Source organism: Mauremys mutica, chromosome 8, assembly GCF_020497125.1.
Source record: "Mauremys mutica isolate MM-2020 ecotype Southern chromosome 8, ASM2049712v1, whole genome shotgun sequence".
NCBI classification, from domain to species: Eukaryota; Metazoa; Chordata; order Testudines; family Geoemydidae; genus Mauremys; species Mauremys mutica.
In genome coordinates, this window is record NC_059079.1 from 66,248,804 (window position 1) to 66,272,878 (window position 24,075).

Here is a 24,075-nt window from a genome sequence, read left to right on the forward strand (position 1 = left end):
TTGTTGAAGAACAGTTCCAAGACTCCTCATTAGGTTTACAGCAGTGGAAAGTTCAATTTGAGCACTTTGCAAGCTTAGACTGCACCCGCTGAATGACTGAAGTATATCATTCCAGACTTCACACAAAATACAATTTTCCAAAATGTGCATTGCATCACTCAGGATCGTTGCATCTTTTCTTGTTGCTGATTTTTGCTCTCTAGCACTTCAAGGGGTATCCCAGAACAACTGCATTCACAGCTTCAGCATTGGCACTCCACTGTGTCCCTGAGAGTGACTTGGGCACTAGGCATCCCTTTGATAGTGAATCGCTAATAATCATCCAACCACTTGTTGATGCAGAGAAAAAAGTATACAATGTTTGGACATATCCAAAAAAATAAACTGCTTCAACACAACAATCCATGGCAGACTGGCCAACAAGGTTGAGTGAACCCCGGCTTTCCCCCAGCCATGGAGTCTCCCCCACTCTCGCTCACACAGCGCATGAGCCAGGGCCGCCAGGAGTCAGGTTGTTGGCAGACTGCCCTGCGTGCCACTGTACAGGAACAAACTCCCCATGCACCAGTCACAACCACCATTTGCCCTTCCCCCTCAGTGTGTTTGTCTGGATTTAGTAAGCCTGGTTCTCTGGGACCCAGCTGTGCCTGGGCAGGGGGAGGGGGAGTGTGTATCTCTTCCTATTGCTTCTGTTGTGCAAGAAGCACAAGATGCAATGTGGCTCTGTAAGAGGAACTGAGCTGTGGACATGGGAGGAGCCTGTGGATGAGCTCAGGGAGGTCTGAGGGTTGCAGGATAGAAGGTGCGAAGGGGATTGTGAAGGATCCACAGCTGTGCGGACAGGGGCATTGGTGGGGACAAGGCAACGCAAAGCTTGACAAGGGATGGTAAGTCAGGAGCAGCAGTTTTACTGAGCCTTGGAGGTGGTAACAGGAAGTGTAAATGTGATACGATACTGGATGGGAAACCAGTAGGGAGATTCCTAAAGAGGAGTTACGTGATCATGCAGCTGGGCAGGGCCAGTGCGCTTTGCAGCAGTGGCTTGTGCGGACGATGGGCCACAGCATGTCAGGGCTTGGTCCCATGAGCAGGCGCAGGGAGCTGCAGGAGTGGAAGCGGGGATCAGGTCTGCAGGGTACCGAGCATTCTGCATCGCTATGTGGGCACGGCGCACGCCACTGGAGAGGGCAAAGGGAATTTTAATGTCTCTCTCTTGGAGGGGCTCAGCAGCCGAGCCACCACAAAGGCATGGGAAGCGTGGTGCTTCCCTCTGTGGGCTGGCATAGTCCATAAAGACTGTTCCTCAATCTGTGACAGCGTTAGCATGTTGGAGGATGTGCTGGAGCACAGAAAAAATGGGCCAACTGCAGTGAAACAATTGTCTGCAACAAATGATTGGAGCAGCTCTAACCGCAGCTGTGCTGACATGGGCTGCAGCCAGGGGAATGGAATGTGGCATGTTTGTATCATGAAACATCTTGTGTGTATTGGAAGAGCTGGGCCAAAAGTGGGCCACTGTGTGTGTCCCTAGGGTAAGTGGGCAGACGTCACCCAGTGTCCCTGTGCCCTGTTTCAGTTCTCCCTCCAGTTGTGGTTCGTCTGTGACCTAACCCTGCCCTGGGGTAATCACTGAGGTGTTGGATGCCTGTAAGTGTTGCTAGTGGCCTTACTGGTGTTGGATCAGGAATCGTTTTGGTCCCTGTGATGCGCACGCCACGGGAATGCTGGCTGTACCCCCTAGGCGCAAGGGGATGGGAAATCCACAGCCAAGGCAGAGGCACAGGTTGCTGGATCATACTTAAGCACGGCCAGGCAAGCCATTGCCCCACTGTGCCCACAACCCTGTCTGCTCTTCCCCCTTGGCACGCTTGCACATGGGACCAACAGAGCCATTCTCTTGGTTAGCACGGAGTGGGATGCTCCCCACACTATGGAAGTGCTGTATGGGGCCCCCACCACGGTCTTCTGGCATATAGGTACCATGGGAATGCTAGCTTGAAGCAGAGTCCTTCCAGCTGTTCTGGGGAAGACAGGCTTCTGGCCAGTTTAGTCCCTGTTCCAGACTCATGGACCAGCTGCCATGAGAGCTCCATCTCCAACACTCCGTGGTCTCACCCATGTGGGTGGCAATGGACAGTGAAATGTAGCAGTCATGGAGACTGAGCTAGGCCATTATGTAGCTTGGGCCACTTTCATGGAGGGCATTGAACATCAGGGCAGCAGTCTCAAACTGGACTCAGTATTCAACCAGAACCCTGCACAGGGAATGAAGCATTGCGGTCATGCGATTTCAGCAGCCTGGGCTGCTAACTAAGTGGGCTGCTGCATTTGGAGCAGTTTCACCCCTTGGGATGCTGCATTGCAATAATTAAACCAGGAGCTCAAAATTCTGTAAATCCCCAGGACCAAGTCCCAGAGGAAGAGGTTATATTGCCTGGCCAGACCAGCCTTTCCCATGTCTGGCAGCAGAGTCCAGGGGGACCCCAACGTTGCAGACCAATTTGATAATCTGAAGGCAGACACCCTGCACAGAGAGCATTGTCCTGGGGACTGGAAGTTCTAGAAGTTCACTGTCCCCTCCAACTTCACCTCAGTCTTGACTGGGATTAGCTGCTGTTCACACAGGTGCTGATGCCTCCCATGTAGTTGGTTGTCTGGGAGCGAGTGGTAGAGTGGTATATACAGGAGGCAACATTTTCCAAAGCACTTAAGTGCCTTAGGAGCCTAAGTCTTGTTCTCAAGTGATGAGGCACATGGGATGTGCGGCGAGATTGACTTGCAGCGAGATTTGGCCCCTAGATGGCTAGATAACTCTTGGTAAATGGGACTTGGGCTCCTAAAGTCACTAAGGCACTCTTGAAAAAGTTACTGAGGGAAGGCAAGTCTTTAGAGGAACTCGTTATCCAAGACGATGCATTTGAATGAAAGACAAATGAACCTCTATGATGAACCAAAAATACAGAAACTCTGGCAACCGGACAGGAAGAGTCCTGCTCCCGAAAACTGCATTCTGTTCACTATAGGTTCCTATAGCACCATAGTGTCTGAGCACTGTCCCAGTGTGCATTAAGTGATGTGACTAACATGTGGGTTTGTTCTCTCTCCCACTGGGGGTAACTGTCTGTGCACTGGAGTATTTGGGTTTGATAGGGATTTTTTCACTGTTGTGTGGAGCTAGCAGGTCTCTGCTGCTGCTCTTGTATCCCTACTTGGGGGGAGAAGGGAGGTGTTTCCTTCTAGGCCAGGGGTCGGCAACCTTTCAGAGGCGGTGTGCCGAGTCTTCATTTATTCACTCTAATTTAAGGTTTCGCGCGCCGGCAATACATTTTAATGTTTTTTAGAAGGTCTCTCTCTACAAGTCTATATATTATATAACTAAACTAGTGTTGTATTGTAAAATAAACGAGGTTTTCAAAATGTTTAAGAAGCTTAATTTAAAATAAATGTTGAACTTACGCCTCCAGCCCGCTCGGCCCGCTGCTGGTCTGGGGTTCTGTTCACCTAGGTCGGCAGTGGGCTGAGTGGGGCCTGCGGTCCGGCAGCCAGAACCCCAGACCGGCAGTGGGCTGAGTGGCTCAGCCCACTGCTGCTCACGGCTTCCATCCGCCGGCTCTTGCCATCCGGGATCCCGGCTGCCGGCCCCGCTCAGCCTGCTTCCGGTCTGGGGTCCCGGCCCTGCCCGCATACAGTGGGTACCTACCTTCTCCCTGGTTCTGGCCCATTCTCTTCCTCTCTCTGCATTGAGCTGAGGGTGGGAGTGGACCAAGCACAGGGCTGGGGGTGAAGGGTCTAGCCAGGAGCTAGAATGAGGGAGGGGGCTCAGGGTTGGGGCAGGAGGTTTTGGGTGTGGGGCACTTACCTGGGCAGCTCCCATTTGGTGTGAGGGGTGCAGGTGGGAATGTGGGTGTGCAGGAGCTCCCGTTTGGTGCTCAGGGTGGGGGTGGGGATGTGCGGGGTGCATGGGATGTTGGGGGGTTGGGGATGTGGGGGGGTGCAAGAGTCAGGGCAGAGGGCTGGAGGCATGTGAGGGGGGTGCAGGTGTCAGGGTAGGGGGGCTGGGTATGTGTAGGGGTGACAGAGTCAGGCCTGGGGTCATGGGGTGTGTGTGAAGGAGTCAACAGAGGGCTGGGTGGTACAGGGCTCAGGCAGGGGCCTGGGGTGTGTGTGGGGGTGCAGGGCTCAGGGCAGAGGGCTGGGTGACTGCCCCCCCAGAACCTCCAACCCCCCCCCACTCATTGTCCCGACTACCCCTTCCTGGGACCCCACCCCCTATCTAAGCCTCCCTGCCCCTTGTCCCCTGACTGCCCCGCTAGGACCCTACCTGTCCCCTGACTGCCCCAACCCTTATCCACACCCCCGCACCCAGACAGAACGCCCTGGACTCCCATGCCTATCCAACCGCTCCCCGTCCCCTGACAGGACCCCCAGAACTCTGGATCCATACAACCCCCTCCTGCTCCCTGCCTGCCCCAACCCCTCTCCACACCCCTGCCTCCTGACAGCCCCCCCAGAACTCCCGACTCATCCAACCCCCCCAGCTCCTTGTCTCCTGACCACCCCCTCCAGAGACCCCCCACCCTAACTGCCCCCCCAGGACCCTCCTTGCTCCTTGTCCCCTGACTGCCCTGACCCCTATCCACCCCCCACCCCCTAACAGATCCCGGGACTCCCATGCCCCATCCAACCGCCCCTGCTCCCTGACTGCGCCCTCCAGAGACCCCTGCCCCTCACCACCCCCCCAGGATCCCACCCACCCTGCTCCCAGTCCCTTGACTGCCCCCACCCCTTACCCAACTCCCCCCCCCCCCCGGCCCCGGACCCCTTACTATGAGGCTCCCCGCTTATCCGGAGCCCTGCTGCCACACGCGCAGCGGCAGGGCTCCAGATGAGCGGGGAGCGTCTTTCCCTCCCCACGGAGCCAAACGCTGCCCCACGGGAGCACGCAGCCCCGGCCCCCAGAGCGCTGCGCGCATGGCGGCAAGGCTCCAGGGGAAGGGGTGGAAGGCAGAGGAGGGGCCGGCGGCTTGCTGCACTCGGCCAGACACTCCGGCCCGGGACCGCGGACCCTGTGGCTTGCCGCGTCAGCAAGATTTTTAATGTCACTCGGAGTCACAGCAGGCAGCCGCAGGCCATTAAAAAACGGCATGCGTGCCATCTTTGGCATGTGTGCCATAGGTTGCTGACCCCTGTTCTAGGCCATGCCACGTGCATGAGAAGGGCAGAGATTTCCTTCATTCCCTCCCATGAGAGGAAGCGGTGATCTCGACATCACCATTTCTGGGGAACTCTGACTCCTTGTTTGATTCCTTTTTGCATGGTTTGTTGGTCATTTTTCCATGAATATTTGTGCAACCAGGTTTGATTAGCACAAATGCTTGGGGAGAAACTTTGACTCATATGCTAGTGCATATTCATACACAAGGACACCTGTTCTTTAACCAGGTCTGTGATTGATTGTAGTCATTGCACGTTCCAGCATAACAGTACACGCATGGGAATGAAAAATGAATCCATCCGTCACTACACACCTCCTGCTCCACCACACAGAGGCACACCCTTGCCACGGCCACACTGTCCGTACACTACAAGCAGCACCCCACAGCTGACTCACTAAATGTCTAGCATCTCCTTCCCCAAATGCCCCCATAGTTTACGCTGAGTAAAATCATCCGACACCTATGTTCATTTACCATGAGTTAGTGAAACATTTGATTTAGTCTGACAAGTGTCTGGTGTTTGCAAGATAGGAAATTATTTTTTAACTCATGGAGGTAAATCTTGGGTTAGCAATTAACAGATGCCAAGTTAATGTGTTACTTATACAGTACCAAGAGTACAGCTCTTTCCTATAACAGGGTGAACAAAGGATAGAAGGCAGAAATTGACTGTGTGGACTCTGGCAGCACTGCTGACCCAGCAGCTACTCGGGAGAGCAGGTACGTGGTAGTGTCTGTGCTGGACTGACTTACCTAGATGCTATTTCTGTAGTAGGTGCAGTGTCGTGTGGAATAGCACAGAAGTGTCGAATTATGGGTTTGGCCAGGAGTTTTGAGGAACTGTGCAGAGGGATTGTAGAATCCTGGCATCTGTGGGTCTTCAATGTCTGTTGGGATAGTGGGTGCTTTACAGTATGGCCAAGAGTTTTAGACATGACTATTCATTTTGGGATCCTGACAAGAGACACCTTAAAGGGGCTGGATTTCAGAGGGTGGGTGCACAACACTCTCTCAACATGTCCTTTTAAGGTGACTCCAGCTCGTCCTCCCAAATCACTGGTCTCCTCTGAAAATCTTGGCCCGTGCCTCTTGCCTGTCAGAGGTGACATTAGCCCTTGTTTGCACACCAACAGACAGCTTTGGGACCGGACCCTGCCATCCATCTTACTGGGGCAAAATGAGCTTTCTAAACAAATCCTGCCTTGGACGGGAGGAGAGAGGCACTCACTGAGACATCGGCAAGGTGCCAATTAGGCAAGGTGCCGCAATCATTGCATCCTGCACAGTTATGGACCCCACTGCCTGTCCCCAGCCCACACCCAACATTGCCTGTGGAATCCTCCCCTTAGGCACGGAGAAGATGCACCTACCAGGGTTTCTGCTGTCCTTCTTGGTGCTAGGTTGAAGCCAGTGGGAGATTTATGGCAAGGTGTATCCTGCCAAATGTGTCTATGTTGCCTCTGTTGCTGGCACTCATTCTGTTCAGAGTGAGCACTGATCAGCAGCCTTTTCCTGCACAATAATCTTCCTTTAGAATGACAGAAATAAGACCCAGGAGGTCAGCTTGTGCAGACTCCCATGCTCTCCTCTGACCAGAGTCAGATTTTTTTCCTATGGTGCTTTTTTAAAAGTGCATTTTCCAGCCCAGTTTTAAATGGGACTTCTATCGTTTCCCCGGCTCTGTGGTTTTGTAGTTCTCACTGCCAGAAAGCTTATATTTAACCTTATTTGTCTTTTCCTCAGTTTCTGCCCATTTTACCCACTTGGATTCCACTAAATAAATCTTCTCCATCACTGTGTCTGTCTCTACTGCAATCAGGGGTGTGACTGCAGCATGTGCAGACATATTAGGGCTAGCTTTACTCTAGCTAGCTCAGGTACCGGAGCAGTGAAACCATGGCCTGCCTGGTAGCCTGGGTAAAACCCTATCTGCAATCACACCTTATGACTGCAATATAGATGTCCCCTTTGTGCTTAATCTTGTATTATCCTATTCCTCACCCCGGCCTTACTTAATCCACATTTAGCTGTTTTAATCTTTCTTTAGCAAGATTCCAAAGAGGACTGGACATTTTGTATGGAGACTTGCATTACTTAGGATTTAAAAGAGCTGCATAGAGAGAGATTCTATTTTCTGTTACGTGACTCTGTGTTAGCTTTCATTTGTTGCCATCTTGCACTGAAAACCATAGACACCAACCTGTGACATATTTTGCCAAGGGCAGTTCTCCTAATAAACTGAGTGTCTGTTTGCACAAGGGGATGAAGTTTAGGTTACTTTGTTCTTAGACCTGTGCAATAGCACCTAGGGACCCCAGACACAATCAGGACATCCCCCCTCCATCCCGCTGTGCTAGGTGCTGTACAAACATCAGAGACAGTCCCTGCTAGGAACAGTTTACAGTCTGCCATGACCATTCCAGATCAAAGAGCCTTAGGACTGTCTGCACAAGAAAACTGACCAGAATAGGTGTCCCGGAATAATTATCCCACTATAACTCTTCCGGAATGACTCCCCATGGGGACACACTTATTCCGAGATACAATTGTCCACACAGAGCGTTACTGCGGAATAGCTATAGCCCTTTATAGTCACCCCAACCTTATTCCGGAATAACTGCCCCATGGAGACAAGCGCTTACTGCGGTTTAGTATCTCTGGCTGATCCAGTGCCTAGGGGTTAGAGCAGGGATGGGCAAACTGCGGCAGTGGTTTCCCCAGGAATTGAAATTAGGGGGGGTGTTCAAATTTACAGGGGGGGTGTCAGGACCAATGAGATATATAAAAAAGATATGAATAAAGTAAATGTTTTGTTAGGATTATGCAAATTTAACATAAGAATAATGCAAGTTACACCAAAACACATAACAGGTCTAGATTTCTAAAAAACCATACATTTAAAAAAAAAGTATTTAATTTAAATTGACTTTTGAAAAGTAAGCCATCATAGGGTAAGAGGAAAGTCCTCTCATGGATCAGTAACTGGTTAAAAGATGGGAAACAAAGGGTAGGAATAAATTATCAGTTTTCAGAATGGAGAGAGATAAATAGTGGTATCCCTGAGGGGTCGGTACTGGGACCAGTGCTGTTCAACATATTCATAAATGATCTGGAAAAATGGGTAAACAGTGAGGTGGCAAAATTTGCAGATGATACAAAACTATTCAAGATAGGTAAGTCCCAGGCAGACTGCGAAGAATTACAAAGGGATCTCATGAAACTGGGTGACTGGGCAACAAAAATGGCAGATGAAATTTAATGTTGATAAATGCAAAGTAATGTACATTGGAAAACAATCTCAACTATACATACAAAATGAAGGAGTCTGAATTAGCTGTTAACACTCAAGAAAGATCTTGCAGTCATTGTGGATAGTTCTCTGAAAACATCCACTCAGCGTGCAGCGGCAGTCAGTGATTCCCAACATTCTGTTTGCTTTTTTAAAAAGAACAGGAGCACTTGTGGCACCTTAGAGACTAACAAATTTATTTGAGCATAAGCTTTCGTGGGTTACAGTCCACTTCATCAGATGTAGCCCACGAAAGCTTATGTTCTTTTTGCAGTACAGACTAACATGGCTGCTACTCTGAAACCTTTGCTTTTTAAAGAAAGTGATAGATAATAAGACAGAAAATATCATATTGCCTCTATATAAATCCATGGCACATGTACACCTTGAATACTGTGTGCAGATCTGGTTACCCCATCCCAAAAAAGACATACTGGAAATGCACAAAGTACAGAGATGGGCAACTAAAATGATTAGGGGTATGAAATAGGAGAAGAAATTAAAATGACTGGGAATATTCAGCTTAGAAAAGAGATGACTAAGGGGGGATATGCTAAAGGTCTATAAAATCTTGACTGATGTGAAGAAAGTGAACAAAGTAAATGTTTTGTTAGGATAATGCAAATTTAACATAAGGAAAATGCAAGTTACACCAAAACACATAACAGATCTAGATTTCTAAAAAAATATATAATTTTAAAAAAATGTATTTAATTTAAATTGACTTTTGAAAAGTAAGCCATCATGGGGTAAGAGGGAAGATCCTCTCATGGATCAGTAACTGGTTAAAAGATGGGAAACAAAGGGTAGGAATAAATTATCAGTTTTCAGAATGGAGAGAGATAAATAGTGGTATCCTTGAGGGGTCAGTACTGGGACCAGTCCTATTCAACATATTCATCTGGAAAAATGGGTAAACAGTGAGGTGGCAAAATTTGCAGATGATACAAAACTATTCAAGATAATTAAGTCCCAGGCAGACTGCGAAGAGCTACAAAGGGATCTCACACAACTGGGTGACTGGGCAACAAAATGGCAAATTAAATTCAGTGTTGATAAATGCAAAGTAATGCACATTGGAAAGCAATCTCAACTATACATACAAAATGATGGCATCTGAATTAGCTGTTAACACTCAAGGAAGAGATCTTGGAGTCATTGTGGATAGTTCTCTGAAAACATCCACTCCATGTGCAGCAACAGTCACAAAAGCAAACAATGTTGGGAATCATTAAGAAAGGGATAGATAATAAGACAGAAAATATCATATTGCCTCTATATAAATCCATGGTATGTGCACACCTTGAATAGTGTGTGTAGATCTGGTCACTCATCCTAAAAATATATATATTGGAATTGGAAAAGGTACAGAGATGGGCAACTAAAATGATGAGGGGTATGAAACAGGAGGAGAGATTAAAGTGACTGGGAATTTTCAGCTTAGAAAAGAGATGACTAATGGGGATATGATAGAGGCCTACAAAATCTTGACTGGTGCGAAGAAAGTGAATAAGGAAATTTTATTTAATTCTTCACATAGCACAAGAACTAGCAGTCACCCAATGAAATTAATAGGCAGCAGATTTTAAAAAAACAAGGGAAAGTATTTCTTCACACAATATAAAGTCAACCCAGGGAACTCTTTGCCAGGGGATGCTGTGAAGACCAAAACTATAACAGGATTTTAAAAAGAACTAGATAAATTCCTGGAGAACAGGTCCATCTGTGGCTATTAGCCAGGATGAGAGGGATGCAACGCCATGCTCTGAGTGTCCCTAGCCTGTTTGCCAGAGGCTGGGAATGGGCAACAGGGGATGGATCACTTGATGATTCCCTGTTCTATTAATTCCCTCTGAAGCACCTGGCCTTGACCACTGTTGTAAGACAGGGTACTGGGCTAGATGGACCATGGGTCTGACCCAGTATGACCATTCTTATGTAAAAATTAATTATAATAAAAATGTTTAGTACAGAAACTCCCCAATATAATGACCTCCCAAGATAGCAACAATGTGAGATAACAACCTTGGCAAATACTGCATTTTAAAAATCTTGGCCTACTGGGAAACATATTTATATAAGTTTCCATTCCCAGTCACAAATCCAGCATTCTGGAGCAAAGTGACTAAAATATAGTCCAACAAACAAATGTTTATTTAACATGCCCCTCACTTTTCCCTCCACCACTCCACTCACTGGTGTTGTCCTTGGTCAGTGGAGACTCAGAGTTCAGAGGTGCTTTCACGTGAGTACACCTTCCAGGTGGGGGACAAAAAGGCACAGTTTGCTCTGGCCACGGCTGTTCGTTGTGCCACCGTTCACTCCACCGCTCTGTTGCCAATGGCCCTGCACAGTCACCTTCTGCTGTCACCTACCACTGTGACCTCTGTGAGTTGGTCTCTTGAGGTTCCACCAGCTCTCAGTGATTTCAGCTGAGCTCTCAGTGCGGGAACCTCGCTGCTAGTGCAGTCTGGGCTGTCTCTTATACAAAAACACTGTACCCACAGGAACACTGTCCCCACAACAGGACTAAGCACTTAGACCTGATTGTCAGTGATTTCAACTGCAGTGGTCACTTAACAGAACAAAAGACTATCTATTGGAGCCTAATCAGCTCTGTCTTTAAACAGTGGAGAGGGACAGGTCCCCACCCTCTCTCTTGATGCCTTCAAATCATCACAGGCTAAGCACAGTTCTACTGCCTTTTACTCATACAATAAGAACAACATTTCATCCCTTTTCCCCCCACATTCAAGTGGTTTGTAATCCAACCCCAGCCAAAATCTATCACTTGGACAACACAGCTCTGTTTGCTGGATACCTAGGTAGATTAGGTGTGAATGTAAATATAATCTGGCCCTGAAGCCTTAGCCCCCAGCTCATCACTAGCTGTCAGGGAGAGCTCATTTAGGCCATGGCTACACTTGCAAATTTGCAGCGCTGCAGCAGGGTGTGAAAACACACCCTCTCCAGCGCTGCAAATTGCGGCGCTGCAAAGCGCCAGTGTGGTCAAAGCCCCAGCGCTGGGAGCGCGGCTCCCAGCGCTGTACGTTATTCCCCACAGGGAGGTGGAGTACGGACAGCGCTGGGAGAGCTCTCCCCCAGCGCTGGCGCTTTGACTACAGTTAGCGCTTCAAAGCGCTGCTTGAAGTGCAAGTGTAGCCATAGCCTTAGACTTTGCTTACAAATCAGCATTTGAAATTATTAGGTTGGCCAACATCACCGAAATGAATGCACTGACATCATAAAAAACCAGCTGTATAAGGAAGCAAGGAAGCTAGTCTATGTTCATACTTTTCAAATCTATTATACTTTTTCAGATACACATATTTTAGCATACACTATATAAGCTTTTAAAGTGTGTATTAATGTTTCAGTTTAAATTCAGATTTCCAAACAGTCACTAAATTGGTATGTAACTAGCTCACAAAACTAGGGGGGGTGTTGGGAAAATTCAGGGGGGGTGTAGGGAAATCACTGGCCCGCGGGCCGGATCTGGCCCTTCAGGCCTTTGGATCCGGCCCGCGGGATTACCCCTGGTGGTGCTGCGGGCCCGGCGCTGCTCTCAGAAGCAGCCCCCGGGCCAGGAGGCAAAGGGCTCCATGTGCACACGCAGAGCCCTCTGCCCCCCCCCCACCCAGGGGCCGCAGCACTTCCTGGAGTGGCGTGGGGACAGGGCAGGCATGCAGGGAGCCTGCCCTGGCCCTGGTGTGCGCCACTGCCACCCCGGAGCCACTTTAGGTAAGCGGCACCAGGCTGGAGCTCAAACCCCTCCTGCCCCCCGCCCCCCAACTTCCTGCCCTAAGCCCTCTGCCTGTACCTCGCACCCCTCCTGCACCCAACTCCCTGCCCTGAGCCCCTTTCTGCACTCCTGTGCATTCCAACCACCTGCCCTGAGCTCCCTGCTGCACCCTGCACCCCGTGCACCCCAACTCCCTGCCCTGAGCCCCATCCTGCACTCCGTACCCCTCCTGTACCCCAACCCCCTTCCCTGAGCCCCCTCTTACACTCTGCACCCCTTCTCTGCCCCAATCCCTTGTCCTGAGCCCCTTCCTCCACATCCCGCACTCCACCCGCCCTGCCCCGGCCCTGCATACAATTTCCTCACCCAGATGTGGCCCTCGCCCCAAAAAGTTTGCCCACCCCTGGGTTAGAGAATACAAAGAACAAAGCCGTTTCTGGGAAGGATTCCTTTGCTGATCTGCTTGGCTCATGCAGAAGCTGTAGGGATTCTTCCTCAGGTAAAGCTGTAAATCATGTGAAAAGAAGAGGCACGTTTTCCCTTCCCAGGATCCCTCCACAACTCTTGGCGCCTCCTCCTGAGACAGATGGCCATGGCCAAGAAGAGGATTGCAGTCATCGGTGGTGGATCCAGTGGACTGTGCACCATTAAATGCTGTTTGGATGATGGGCTGGAGCCCACCTGCTTCGAGAGAAGTGAAGATATCGGGGGTCTCTGGAGGTTCAAGGTAGGTTTGAGTTCATCATGAGTTTGGGTGCTTTTCTGAATGCTGGCTATTATTTATTATTTGTATTGCAACAGCGCCAAGCAGCCACTATCAAGCATCAGGACCCTCTTGTGCCAGGTGCTGTACAAACCCAGAACAAAAGGACAGTCCCTGCTCCAAAGAGACTGCAATCTAAGTATCAAATCGTATTATTATTTCTACCAGATGAAAGCCCATATTGTCACACAGGTGTTATTCCTAAAGTCCCCATGTGTGGGGACAAAAAGACAAAAATGGCTGAGAAATTTAAAAGCAGCACAGTAACAGACTGTCAGTCGCAGCGATGTCTGAACCTGGTGATAGTGTGAACAAGAAGAGCTCTCTGCCATGCTTGTAGCTGTTCCCATCACTTCACACTGACACAGCAGACATTCTAGGGTTCACAGTGACAATCCTGGAATCTTATTATATGCAGAGTCCCCTGGGTGTGTGCAGGTATTAACAAGGTCTGCGCCCAGAGGAGGCTTCAGGGTAACATAGTTGCTGGCGAGGGTCTTTTCCACCCATCTGGAGTATGCAGTCACCTCACCCAGAGTGCAATTATGGCTCTGGTTTAGGGCCTGATCCAAGGTGCATTGAAGTCAGTGGAAAGACTCCCATTGATTTCAATGGGCTTTGGATCAGGCCCTTGCTTCTGACGATTGGGTTGCTAGGAGGCTGGAGGGGAAGGGCCAGCACAGAGGGGCTTCAGCTCATAGCAAATCCTTTAGGTTGTAGAAAAACAAACCAGACTTATCCAGAAATGGGACAATGTTCCTTTCACAGGTGAGTGAAGGCTTCTCCCCACTGAGCTGGTGCCAGAATCCGCAGGCTCCCTTCAGACAGAGGGCCCCGTCCTGCTCCCACTGAATTCAGTGGCAAAACATTGACTGATGTCCAACGGGGCACAAGCAGGTGGGAGTCCACAGCAGTGACAGGCTTCCTCTCCAGCTTTCTCTGCCCCAGTGAACTTCTGCTGCGTGGCTCACTCTCACCAGGCCATCGCAAGGCTGCCTGCCTGCACGTGCTGATTGCAAATCTCTCTCCCTGCCACACCCTTGGTGTGGATCATTTGCACCGTCAAGGGGAGACAGAGACTTCCTGGCAAACGCCACCAGAAGTGGTGGTCCAGAAGGTGTGGTGTCAACACAGGGCATGGAGGGTGTTTGTGTGTGGCCAAGAGGTGAGAATGGGGTGATGGGGGCTGAGGCTGTGCATGCGATGGGGATGGGGTAAAGGGAAAGGCATGTCATGTGTGTTGGCAGGGTGAAGGAAAATGTATAGGATGCTCAAGGTGTATTTCTGCAGAGTAGGGAGGCTGCCATGGCAACATCTGTATTAGGGGAGATCACACCACCTGTGGCTTCATGCCGCCTTCATTGCTACAGCTTTACTTTCCAGAGTCAATATTCAAAAGTAATGTCCATGTTCTCTCACTCCTGCAGGAGAATCCCGAAGAGGGCAGAGCCAGCATCTACAAATCTGTCATCATCAACACCTCCAAGGAGATGATGTGCTTCAGTGATTTCCCCATCCCGGATGATTTCCCCAACTACATGCACAACTCCAAAATCATGAAGTATTTCCGCATGTACGCCGACCACTTCGACCTTCTGAAATACATTCGCTTCAAGGTGAGAAGAGCTGGCCCAGCGAGCAGGGGTAGGATTCTGTGTGTGTGTGTGTGTGTTAGTGTGTGTGTGTGCACGTGCACGCATGGGTGTGCAAGACCTGAGTGAAAGAATCTCCCCCGATGAGGAAACATCTCACACTCATGGAACAGGGAGTGCTGGAGGGGATGTTCTGGGGGCTGCCTGGATGAAGTTACAGCCCAGGTCCCAGGAGCTGCTGCAGCCCCATTCCCTGTGGGAGCCAGTGAATCCGCAGAGGCCATGAGGCAAAACCCAGCAGAGTCCAACTGGCCTCCTGCTGCTGGTCCCAGCTGTGCGCTGGCCTTGTGCTTCCTGGCTGGGTTGCTGACTCAAGTACGGGAGGAGGTTAGTGTCAAGGATGAAATTCCCTGGTGCCAGCTCTGTGAGTGCCCTTTTCCTTCCAGACCACTGTGGTCAGTGTGACAAAGCGCCCGGATTTCTCCTCCACGGGCCAATGGGACATTGTCACGGAGTCTGAGGGGAAGCAGGAGTCGGCCGTCTTTGATGGGGTCATGGTGTGCAGCGGCCATCACACCAATGCCCATCTGCCACTGGACTCCTTCCCAGGTACATCGCAGAGCGGGAAGGGAAAGGGCCTTAGCTGAACAGTGACTTTCCAAAGGGATAAGCAGAGGGAAAGCAATGAGCACATGCTCCTGGGCAGGTCCTGGGACACACATTAGTCCTGGGCTGCACTCATGGGCCTCTAGCAGTCCCTTCCAGCCCTACAATCCTAGGGTTCTATGATTATCCACTGTAACCACGGAACTGCTGCCAAGCGTGTCAGCCACCGCCTGGCGCTTCTCCCATTTCAGGAGTATGCCAGTGCATGACAGCAGCAAAGGAGCTGCACCAGATGGCAGCCCAACAGCCCCCCGAGACACTGAAAGGTGCAATTCAGAGCACACAAAGCCCAAATGGTTACGTAGCTTCCAACGCCACAGGCAGCACAGCAGATACAGAGAGCCACTCAGGAACATGCCAGTGGGGGGAGAAGAGCAGATACAGCAGTCACGTAGCTCTATGGCAGTGGTTCTCAAACTTTTGTATTGGTGACCCTATGCCCCTTCCCATCTGCCACTCCAGTTATTCAGAACCTCTGGTGTTACAGTCACAGGCCAATTTGTGCTGTGTGAAATTTAATACTGCAAAGTGCAAGGTCATGCACTTAGGGACTAACAACAAGAATTTTTGCTATCAGTTGGAAGAGATAGGAGGCGGAGAAAGATCTAATATTGGTTGATCATGGGATGACTGAGCTGCCAATGTGATATGGTTGTGAAAAAGGCTAATGCAGTCCTAGGATGTATGCAAGATACTTCCAGTAGAGACCAGGGAATGTTAGTGCCATTATACAAGGCACTGGTGAAACCTCATCTGGAATACTGTGTGCAATTCTGGTCTCCAATCTTTCAGGAAGATGTATTCAGACAGGAAAGCGGGGGCGGGGGAAGGCTACTAGGATGATCAGAGGAATCTTATGAAAGAAGATTCAAAGAGCTTGGCTTTTTTAGCTGAACCAAAAGAAGGCTGAGAGGACATACAATTGCTTTCTATAAATACATCAGAAGGATAAATACTAGGGCGGGAGAAGAGGAGTTATTTAAGTTATGTGCCAATGTGGACACGAACAAATGCATACAAACTGTCCATCAGCAAGTTTAGGCTTGAAATTAGACAAAGGTTTGTAACCCTCCGAGGACTGAACTTCTGCAAGAGCCTACCAAGAGGAGCAGTGGGGGCAAAAAACCTAATTGACCTCAGGACAGCGCTTGATAAGTTTATGGAGGAGATGGTATGATGAGATTGCCTACAATGGCATATAGCTGCTACATGACTGCTAGCAGCAAACATCTCCAGTGGCTGGTGATGGGACACTAGATGGGAGAAGTTACTGATAGAGAATTATTTCCCAGTTGTCTAGCTGGTAGGTCTTGCCCACATGCTCAGGGTTTAACTGATCACCATATTTGGGGTTGGAAAGGAATTTCCCTGCAGATCAGATTGGCAGAGACCCTGGCAGTTTTTTCACCTTCCTGTGCAGCACAGGCCATGTGTCACTTGCAGGTTTAAACTAGTGTAAATGGTGGATTCTTTGTAACTTAAGCCTTTAAATCATGATTTGAGGACTTCAGTAACTCAGCCAGAGGTTATGGGTCTATTACAGGAGCTGTTGGGTGAGGTTCTGTGGCCTTCAGTGTGCAGGAGGTCAGATTATATGATCATCATGGTCTCTTCTGGCCTTAAAGTCTATGAATCTATGCTGGGGGAGGAGGGAAGACTTCCCTGAAAGCTTGACTGCTACAGCAGAGTCTCTCATATTCATTTTACCCCTTCCCTACTTTGCTCCTCGTCCCCACAGCCTCTCACTCCCTTATTACTCTGAGGCAAGGCTCCAACCCACACACGAGCTCCTTTACACCGGGTAAATGGCCAGAGCAGTGTAGAGTGCTCCAAAAGGCCCAGTCCCAGCTGGGGGACAGTTCCCCTGGTGCAGGCACTGCAGAAGATGGCTATAAGCTGCCCTCTAACCAAGAGGCCTGTACAATCCCTGGCTTGGGGGGTGGAAGGTGAGGCATGCCAAGGGACAGGCTGACAGTGGGGTTAGCTCAGGGTGGAGATGTAGCATGCAGCACTGTGGCTAATAGGGGCACTTGGGGAACTGCCATGACTTGGATACATTGAGGCATCTCCAGCCCCACAGAGCAGCTCAGGGTCAGGAAGGTGGAAGAGTGATTTCAACCTATCTTTGCTCCACTCTTCCTCTGGGCTGATGGGTCTGTGGTGCACCTCTTAGAGGTGCAGCCCAGAATGCCATTCTGGTCCCCACCCACACGGTCTCCCCTAAACAGAGGATTCCCCCTCACTGTTTGTGTTGAGCTCCAGAACCACAATGTTCAAGTGGGCAAAGACACAGGCCAAACACACTAGCTCACCTCTAGCACCCAGAGCCTGAGCTGCTCCACTCTCTCCTGGCAGGGATTGAAAAGTTCAAAGGCCGCTACTCCCACAGCCGGGATTACAAGAACCCTCAGGAGTTCTCGGGGAAGAGAGTCATTGTGATCGGCATTGGCAATTCGGGAGGGGACCTGGCCGTGGAGCTCAGCCATGAAGCTGATCAGGTTTGGCTCTAGAGGCACGGCTCTACGTTCATGGCACAGTGCAGCACCCCACACCTCACTGGGCTAATGGCAGCAGCCCCAGGCAATACACTGCACCACCACACAAACCCCAGGAACTCCCAAACTAAATGCCTGACCAAGCCTCTGCTGGAGTCAATGGAAAGACTCCCATTTGAAGCAGCCCCTAACTGCAGAGAAGCGATACGAAGGTTTATACGGTTCATCAGAGTTGGTATCAAAGCGTCATCGTGGGCAATCTGCACTTACCGAGTGGATGGAATGGACATAGGGAATTGCCTACAGCTGTTAGTTGTATGGCAGCTGCCGTCTTGCCCTAGAGCAGGGATGGAACTGGGCCCTTCTAGATCTACACTCCACCAGGAGCTAGAGAGACTCATGCTACAGCTAGGGACTGTAGCACAATCCTAGCCACTGTAGATTGGGTACAGGGTGGGACACGATGCACACTGACCAGCACGTTATCCACAATGCTGTGCCCTGCCCTCAGAGTACCATGTCCCACTTCCTCATTAGCTCATCTGCCCCTGCCTACCTGTACCTTGCATAGAGTCATGGGGAGGCGCATGCAGTGACATTCCTACCAGCCGTGCAGGGGACCAGAGATGGCAGGAAATCAGATGTGGCCAGGGAATAGCTGGTATTGTGTTGAAAGTTGTCAGGAGCCTCCATGGTTTGAAGACTGGAGCAGTTGCTTCAACACAAGAGGGTTTGGGCACAAGTTGCAGGGAAAATAAATGCAGAGGAAGGAAACAGAACTATGGGCTGAGGAAGAAAAAGGTGGCAAGGTTTAACGAGGAGAACAGTGTCTCCAGTACCCAGAGCCATTTCATAGCCGGCCCAGTCACCTGCCCACTAGCAGCCCAGCGTTCCCCAGGGCATCCCAGAGGATCAGTGTGTCTAGCAGTGACAGGATGCACAGCAAAGGTGGAGGGTCAGGGAAGGTCCCTGTAATGAGACATGTCGCCCCCTATGAGAACGTACAAGTATGTCTGGGATAAGGGTACTGACATGGAAGCATCTGCCAGTCCTTTCCAAAGCTGTCCCAGGCCCTGGACTAAAGATGGCTACTCCCTTCTCTGGGTGCGTGGCAGATGTCCAGCAATGGGGTAGCACAGGCAGTGACACCACGAGCCCACAGATAGCAGTGCGGTGTCGACCCTGAGAACTGGCTGCACCCTGCCGGGCAGGGAGCAGACAACTGCTATGGGCAGCCTGCTCTGTTACACAGCCAGGGACCGAGGTCACAGCTCAGTGAGGTTCCTCACAGTCCCAGCCAGGCTCCTCTCTCTGAGATCCCCAAAACGGTAAACCTCCAGTGAGACTAAAGCTGGGAGTCGGAGGCAGGGAGATGTCAGTGGAGATCGTGCATGGGGGGATGCCAGTGGGAACCAGGGCCGAGTGGGCAGGGATAAAGATTGAAATTGTCAGCTCTTTGGGGCAGGAACGTCCCTCACAATGTGGCTGTACAAGTGTCCAGCACACTGGAGCTCTGATCTCAGCTGGGGCCTGTATTACTCACCCTATTGCAGATAATAACTTATGACAGTAACAATCCCTGCCAGTGCCATGAAGTGCCAAGTAGCACAACTCAGGACAGTATGTGTCAATGTCCAAGAGAGCTGTCTTTCTCCACTGTCTAGGTCTTCCTCAGCACCAGGCGTGGGGCGTGGGTGCTGAATCGTGTTGCGGAGCAAGGGTACCCTGTGGACATAGTGCTCTCCACCAGGTTTAAAGCCTTTTTCAAGCGGATGTTGACTACATCTATGGTTAACCAATTGGCAGAGAACAGAGTAAATGCAAGATTCAACCACGCACACTACGGTCTAAGGCCTCAGCACAGGTGCTTTCAAACACATGGAATATTCCCCTCAGCCTGCTGGGGCAGGATGGCAAATCGTAGGAGTTAGATATAAAAGACCTAGGTCCTGACTTTTCCCTTCCACCATCACTGGACTTGGGGAAGGTGTGGGAGGGTGATTTTGTGTTTCCTGTGTTCTGGCACCATGCAGGGCCCGACCCAGCTGTCAGTTATGTTAGAGCACCCTCAGAGCTTTCGCCTTCCTTCCTGTGACCATTGGGAAGAATGGCTGTAGTGTGGCGCCTCCTGCCTGGGGATAATCTCAGGGTGCTGTTTCTACCCCCTTTAAGGGCCTGTTATGCTACTGGAGCCATAACGGACACCAAGCAACTTCAAACAGCCTTTTGCACTCATGCTGCTAGTAACATGGCTGTGCTGTCTGGGCCAAATTCTAGTAACAGAGGAGAGGAGACCTGACCATCACACTGATCCTGCCCCGCTTTCAGAGGTATGCCATTTGTCCAAACAGATCTTGACATACCTTCTCTTTGCCATGCAGGATTATGAGCCAGCACCCAACCATCAACGATGACCTGCCAAACCGCATCATCTCTGGCAAAGTGCTGGTGAAACCGAACATCAGGGAGTTCACTGAAACTGGTGCCATCTTCGAAGATGGCACCAGAGAGGAGGACATTGATGCAGTTTTCTTCGCTACAGGATACAGCTTCTCTTTCCCCTTCCTCCAGGACTGTGTCAAAGTGGTCGAAAACCAGGTCTCCCTGTATAAATTCATCTTCCCTCCTCACCTAGAGAAGCCAACTCTGGCTTTCATTGGTCTCATCCAGCCACTGGGGGCCATCATGCCCCTTGCAGAACTCCAGAGTCGCTTGGCCACACAAGTGTTCAAGGGTATGTGAACCAAAATGCAGGAAATAGCCTGGGGCCTCTGGGTAATAGAGCTCTCTGAAATCCTAAGCCTGTGTTAGTAGAGGGCCTTTCTGGATTGGCATGGTACTAGCCGAGTTCAGCAGAGCTGTGCAGTCCCTGGGCTGGGGTTGGGTGGCAGACAATAGCCGCATGAGTGCCATGATGATGAGCCAGCCCATATCCCTCTCCACCATAGTGCTGTTTCAATCCCAAGTATTCCAGGATGGCTGCTCTCCAAGTGGTTGGGCCTTCACTCGTTCTGTTTTGGAAGCATGGAAATGTTGTGATCCCAAGAAATGGGGGACAGGAGTCACAGGAAGTACTGAAGCTGTGGAGAAGGAATATCAACTCTAGATCCAGGCAGGTCCTGACAAAGATAGACAGTCTTGTTGACAGCAATTCCAGGCCCCAGGACAGAACAGTCAATGGGCCCGCAGGCCTGGCATGGTGTCGCCACATGGGTGCAGAGCTGGACCACGTGTGGCGGCTGGTGCACACACGCACAAGCCATGCCCATGCGGACACGGTCCACCTGATATTTGGACTGTGCTGCGCCTCTGCTGGCTGGTGCCCAGCGAGCTGCTGCCAGCTGTGCTGCTGGTGCCCCTAGGAAGTTGCTCCCTTTGCACTCTCCCCTGTCAGCAGGCCTGAAGATAGACTGTCTAACTACCACGTCTCTCACAGAATCAGGCTGCCCACTGGGCTCCAGAAGCTCCAAGCTCTGGAACTTTGGGGACACAAAGTCATCCCGGCGTTCCCAGCCCAGGGTGCAGTGCTTCCTGTAGGAAACAACAACTTCCCCCATCCCGCACACACAGAGCTCTCTCTGGACATGGCTGATCCCCTCCTGAAGGAGCCAGACACATCTCTGCTCATACTCTGGCTTTTCTCTTCTAGGGCTGATCAGGTTGCCCACAGAAAGCGACATGATGGCCGATATTACACAGAAGAAAGATGAAATGTCAAAACGGTAGGAACCTTTATGTGATGTATTACTGGGCATATTTGGAAAGAGTCTTTCTGTAAGGATGTCTTAAGTTTCTATCATTCTCTAAAATACCTCCAATGTGTCACCAATTTGTTGTAAAGAGTCTGGTATTTCCAGTCTTAGCTCTCTTCGTTAAAATTTATCTGGAAACATTTACTTGATCTGGAATTGTTCTCCCATCTCTATCTTCCTTCTACACATAAACATGACATAAAAGAACAAGATTAAATAATAAAATTATAACTGTAGAAAACTAAGCAATTCGATCCTCATCCCTATCCCCCAGATCGTGGCTGAAGGGGAGAAAATCCTGTTTCAGCCAAAAGAAAGAGATAAGGACTCACTCTCTCTATAGATATCCCCCACCTGGAGATAAGCCTGTCAGATCTTCTGGCATTCGAGCCCCACGTTAGGCACCACTTTTAAAACCAACATATATGGGACTGACAGTGGAGTTTGAAGACGGGGCTTTCAGTGCTACATGCACATAGCTTACCAATTGGGCAAACTCCATTAGCAGCCTTATAAATCTCTTCTGATGACCTGCCATTAGAAGGGGACAAAGACACTTATACCCAACTGGCATGGGTTACAACTGCACATGGAATCGTGACCCAGCTTTTCCTGTAATTCCAGTTATAGTGGGAATTAATTCCAGAGGAGGAGATTCTTCAAATTTGGTGCCCCTCAGGAATGTCATGTTCTGGTCAGTGCAGTCTCCATTTTATCACACTACAAAGGCACCCACACATCTCTCTCTTATTTCAGGTATGTGAAAAGCCCGCGCCACACTATCCAAGTGGATTATGTCGAATACATGGATGAACTTGCCTGCCTGGCAGGAGTCAAGCCCAACCTGCTGTCTCTCTTCCTCACGGATCCAAAGCTCGCCATGGAGGTTTTCTTTGGCCCCTGCACGCCATACCAGTACCGCCTGAGAGGGCCAGGGAAATGGGATGGAGCCAGGAAAGCCATCCTGACTCAGAGAGAACGGATCATTAAACCTCTGAAAACCAGGGCAGTAGGAGATTACACCCACCACACCTCAATGCCCTATTTATTTAAGATAGTTGGTGCCGTTGCTCTCTTTGCTATAATTTTCGCTTACTTTTAAATGCTTGTTCTCTACATAGGAAAATGGGATTATGTAAAATGTAATTATCTGGTTTCTGTTGGTTTCTAATTTTCTCCCTGCAAGTTTATCACACATCCAGTGTAACCGTCCGTTACCACTCGTGTGTGGAGAATTTCCCCCCTCTCAACTATGGCTGCTGATTATTTTGTCTGCTGTCACTGTCTGCTGTTGTGTTAGAGATCTTTGGTTCCATTAAATATTCCTTAGGCTGCTAGCTGTTATGATTATAAAGGCCACAGACAGGCACCGGTGGCAATAGCTCAGAAGTTTAAGTGGGGCCATTGTGACATGAGACATAACCAGTCACCACCCTTCCTCTATAGCTAATCTGCATGCAATAATTCCACTGGTTGTAACGTCTCAGCGGCAGGAGGGAGACTGGACATATATGGCAAGAGTTCTCTGTGGTAGGCTACTGGCCAAACTCTCACTGCTCTTTTACTAGTTGCTTGGCCCCTTGCTAGTTTGGGCACCAGTGCCTGAAATGGCACTTCTGCCTTGGATCTATTGCACACTGAGATGGTGCTGCATGGGGAATTGAGGCAGGAGCACAGGGAAAGCCCTTAAACTGCAGAGACACTGGGATTGAGGGACTGGACACAGCCTTATGAATGGGTGTAAATGTAACGGAGTGTGGGGTTCAATCCAGAACAGTCAGGGGTTGTTCCACCACTTGCCCTGTAGCCCTGGGTACCTCACAATGCTTTGTTGTTGTAGCTCACAGCCTGGGATGCTCACTGCCACCCGACAAGCATGCAGGTCTCATCCTTTGTGTCTTGTGCTAGACAGCCCTGGTTCAGCAGCTCTGACCCCAGAAGCCTGTCTACAGTCCCTCTCTGGCTTCCACCAGCCTTCATTACAACCAGCAAGGTGGCCCAAACACACTCCCAGTCCTGAATTTTCCAAGCGGAAGGGGGTGCTGGACAGTAGGGAATCTGTGGGTGGAGGAGCTGGGCAGGGGTATGGTGTGCAGGGTGCTGTGCAGTTGTGGTGGGAGGTCAGTGGGAGGGGTCTCTAGGCATGGGGTGCTGGGCATAGGGATCTGTGGGAGAAGTCTCTGGGTGAGGGGGTGCTGGCATAAGGGCAGGGCACTGGGCAGGGGGGCAGTGTGGAAGGGGCACGCTGGCAGTGCAGGGCTGGTTGGTCATTCTGCCCCGGGATGAAGGCAAGGGGGGCAGGCAGCCAATCAGAGGGGGATTCCCCTGCATCATGGCCAAACAGCTCCAGCCCTAGCCAATTCTAGCAGCATGGGGAGGTCCAGGGAGAGCCCTGCTGAGTGCAGTCACTGTAGGAGGCAAGTGGCAGGCACCAGCTGCTGCCAGTGATGCTGGGGCAACCCTCCACACCTGGCCCTGCCAGGAGGGCATCGGTGCTGCTCCCTGCCTGTCTCATGCAAGGGGAGGCTCCCAACAAGTGCACACCCGGGGTGACATCTCT

At 50.4% G+C, this 24,075-nt stretch overlaps 1 protein-coding gene across 1 annotated transcript; it reads left to right on the plus strand.

The window, feature by feature from the left end:
* Positions 1-869: 869 nt before the first annotated feature.
* FMO5 (flavin containing dimethylaniline monoxygenase 5) lies at positions 870-22,852 on the plus strand. The gene is made up of 10 exons (XM_045027515.1): positions 870-887; positions 5,856-5,936; positions 12,796-12,974; positions 14,438-14,626; positions 15,049-15,211; positions 17,624-17,766; positions 19,428-19,627; positions 20,145-20,497; positions 21,413-21,485; positions 22,272-22,852. Exons 3-10 carry the CDS (start codon positions 12,834-12,836, stop codon positions 22,615-22,617), a joined length of 1,608 nt encoding a protein of 535 aa, XP_044883450.1. The 5' UTR covers positions 870-887; positions 5,856-5,936; positions 12,796-12,833; the 3' UTR covers positions 22,618-22,852.
* The last annotated feature ends 1,223 nt before the right edge of the window (positions 22,853-24,075 follow it).

Bases quoted from the DNA above. Each gene is read 5' to 3' on its own strand.
- FMO5 (XM_045027515.1), top strand. From the start codon at position 12,834: ATGGCCATGGCCAAGAAGAGGATTGCAGTCATCGGTGGTGGATCCAGT. The intron at 20,498-21,412 runs GTATGTGAACCA...TTTCTCTTCTAG, and splicing joins GGCCACACAAGTGTTCAAGG to GGCTGATCAGGTTGCCCACA. The intron at 21,486-22,271 runs GTAGGAACCTTT...CTCTTATTTCAG, and splicing joins AAAGATGAAATGTCAAAACG to GTATGTGAAAAGCCCGCGCC.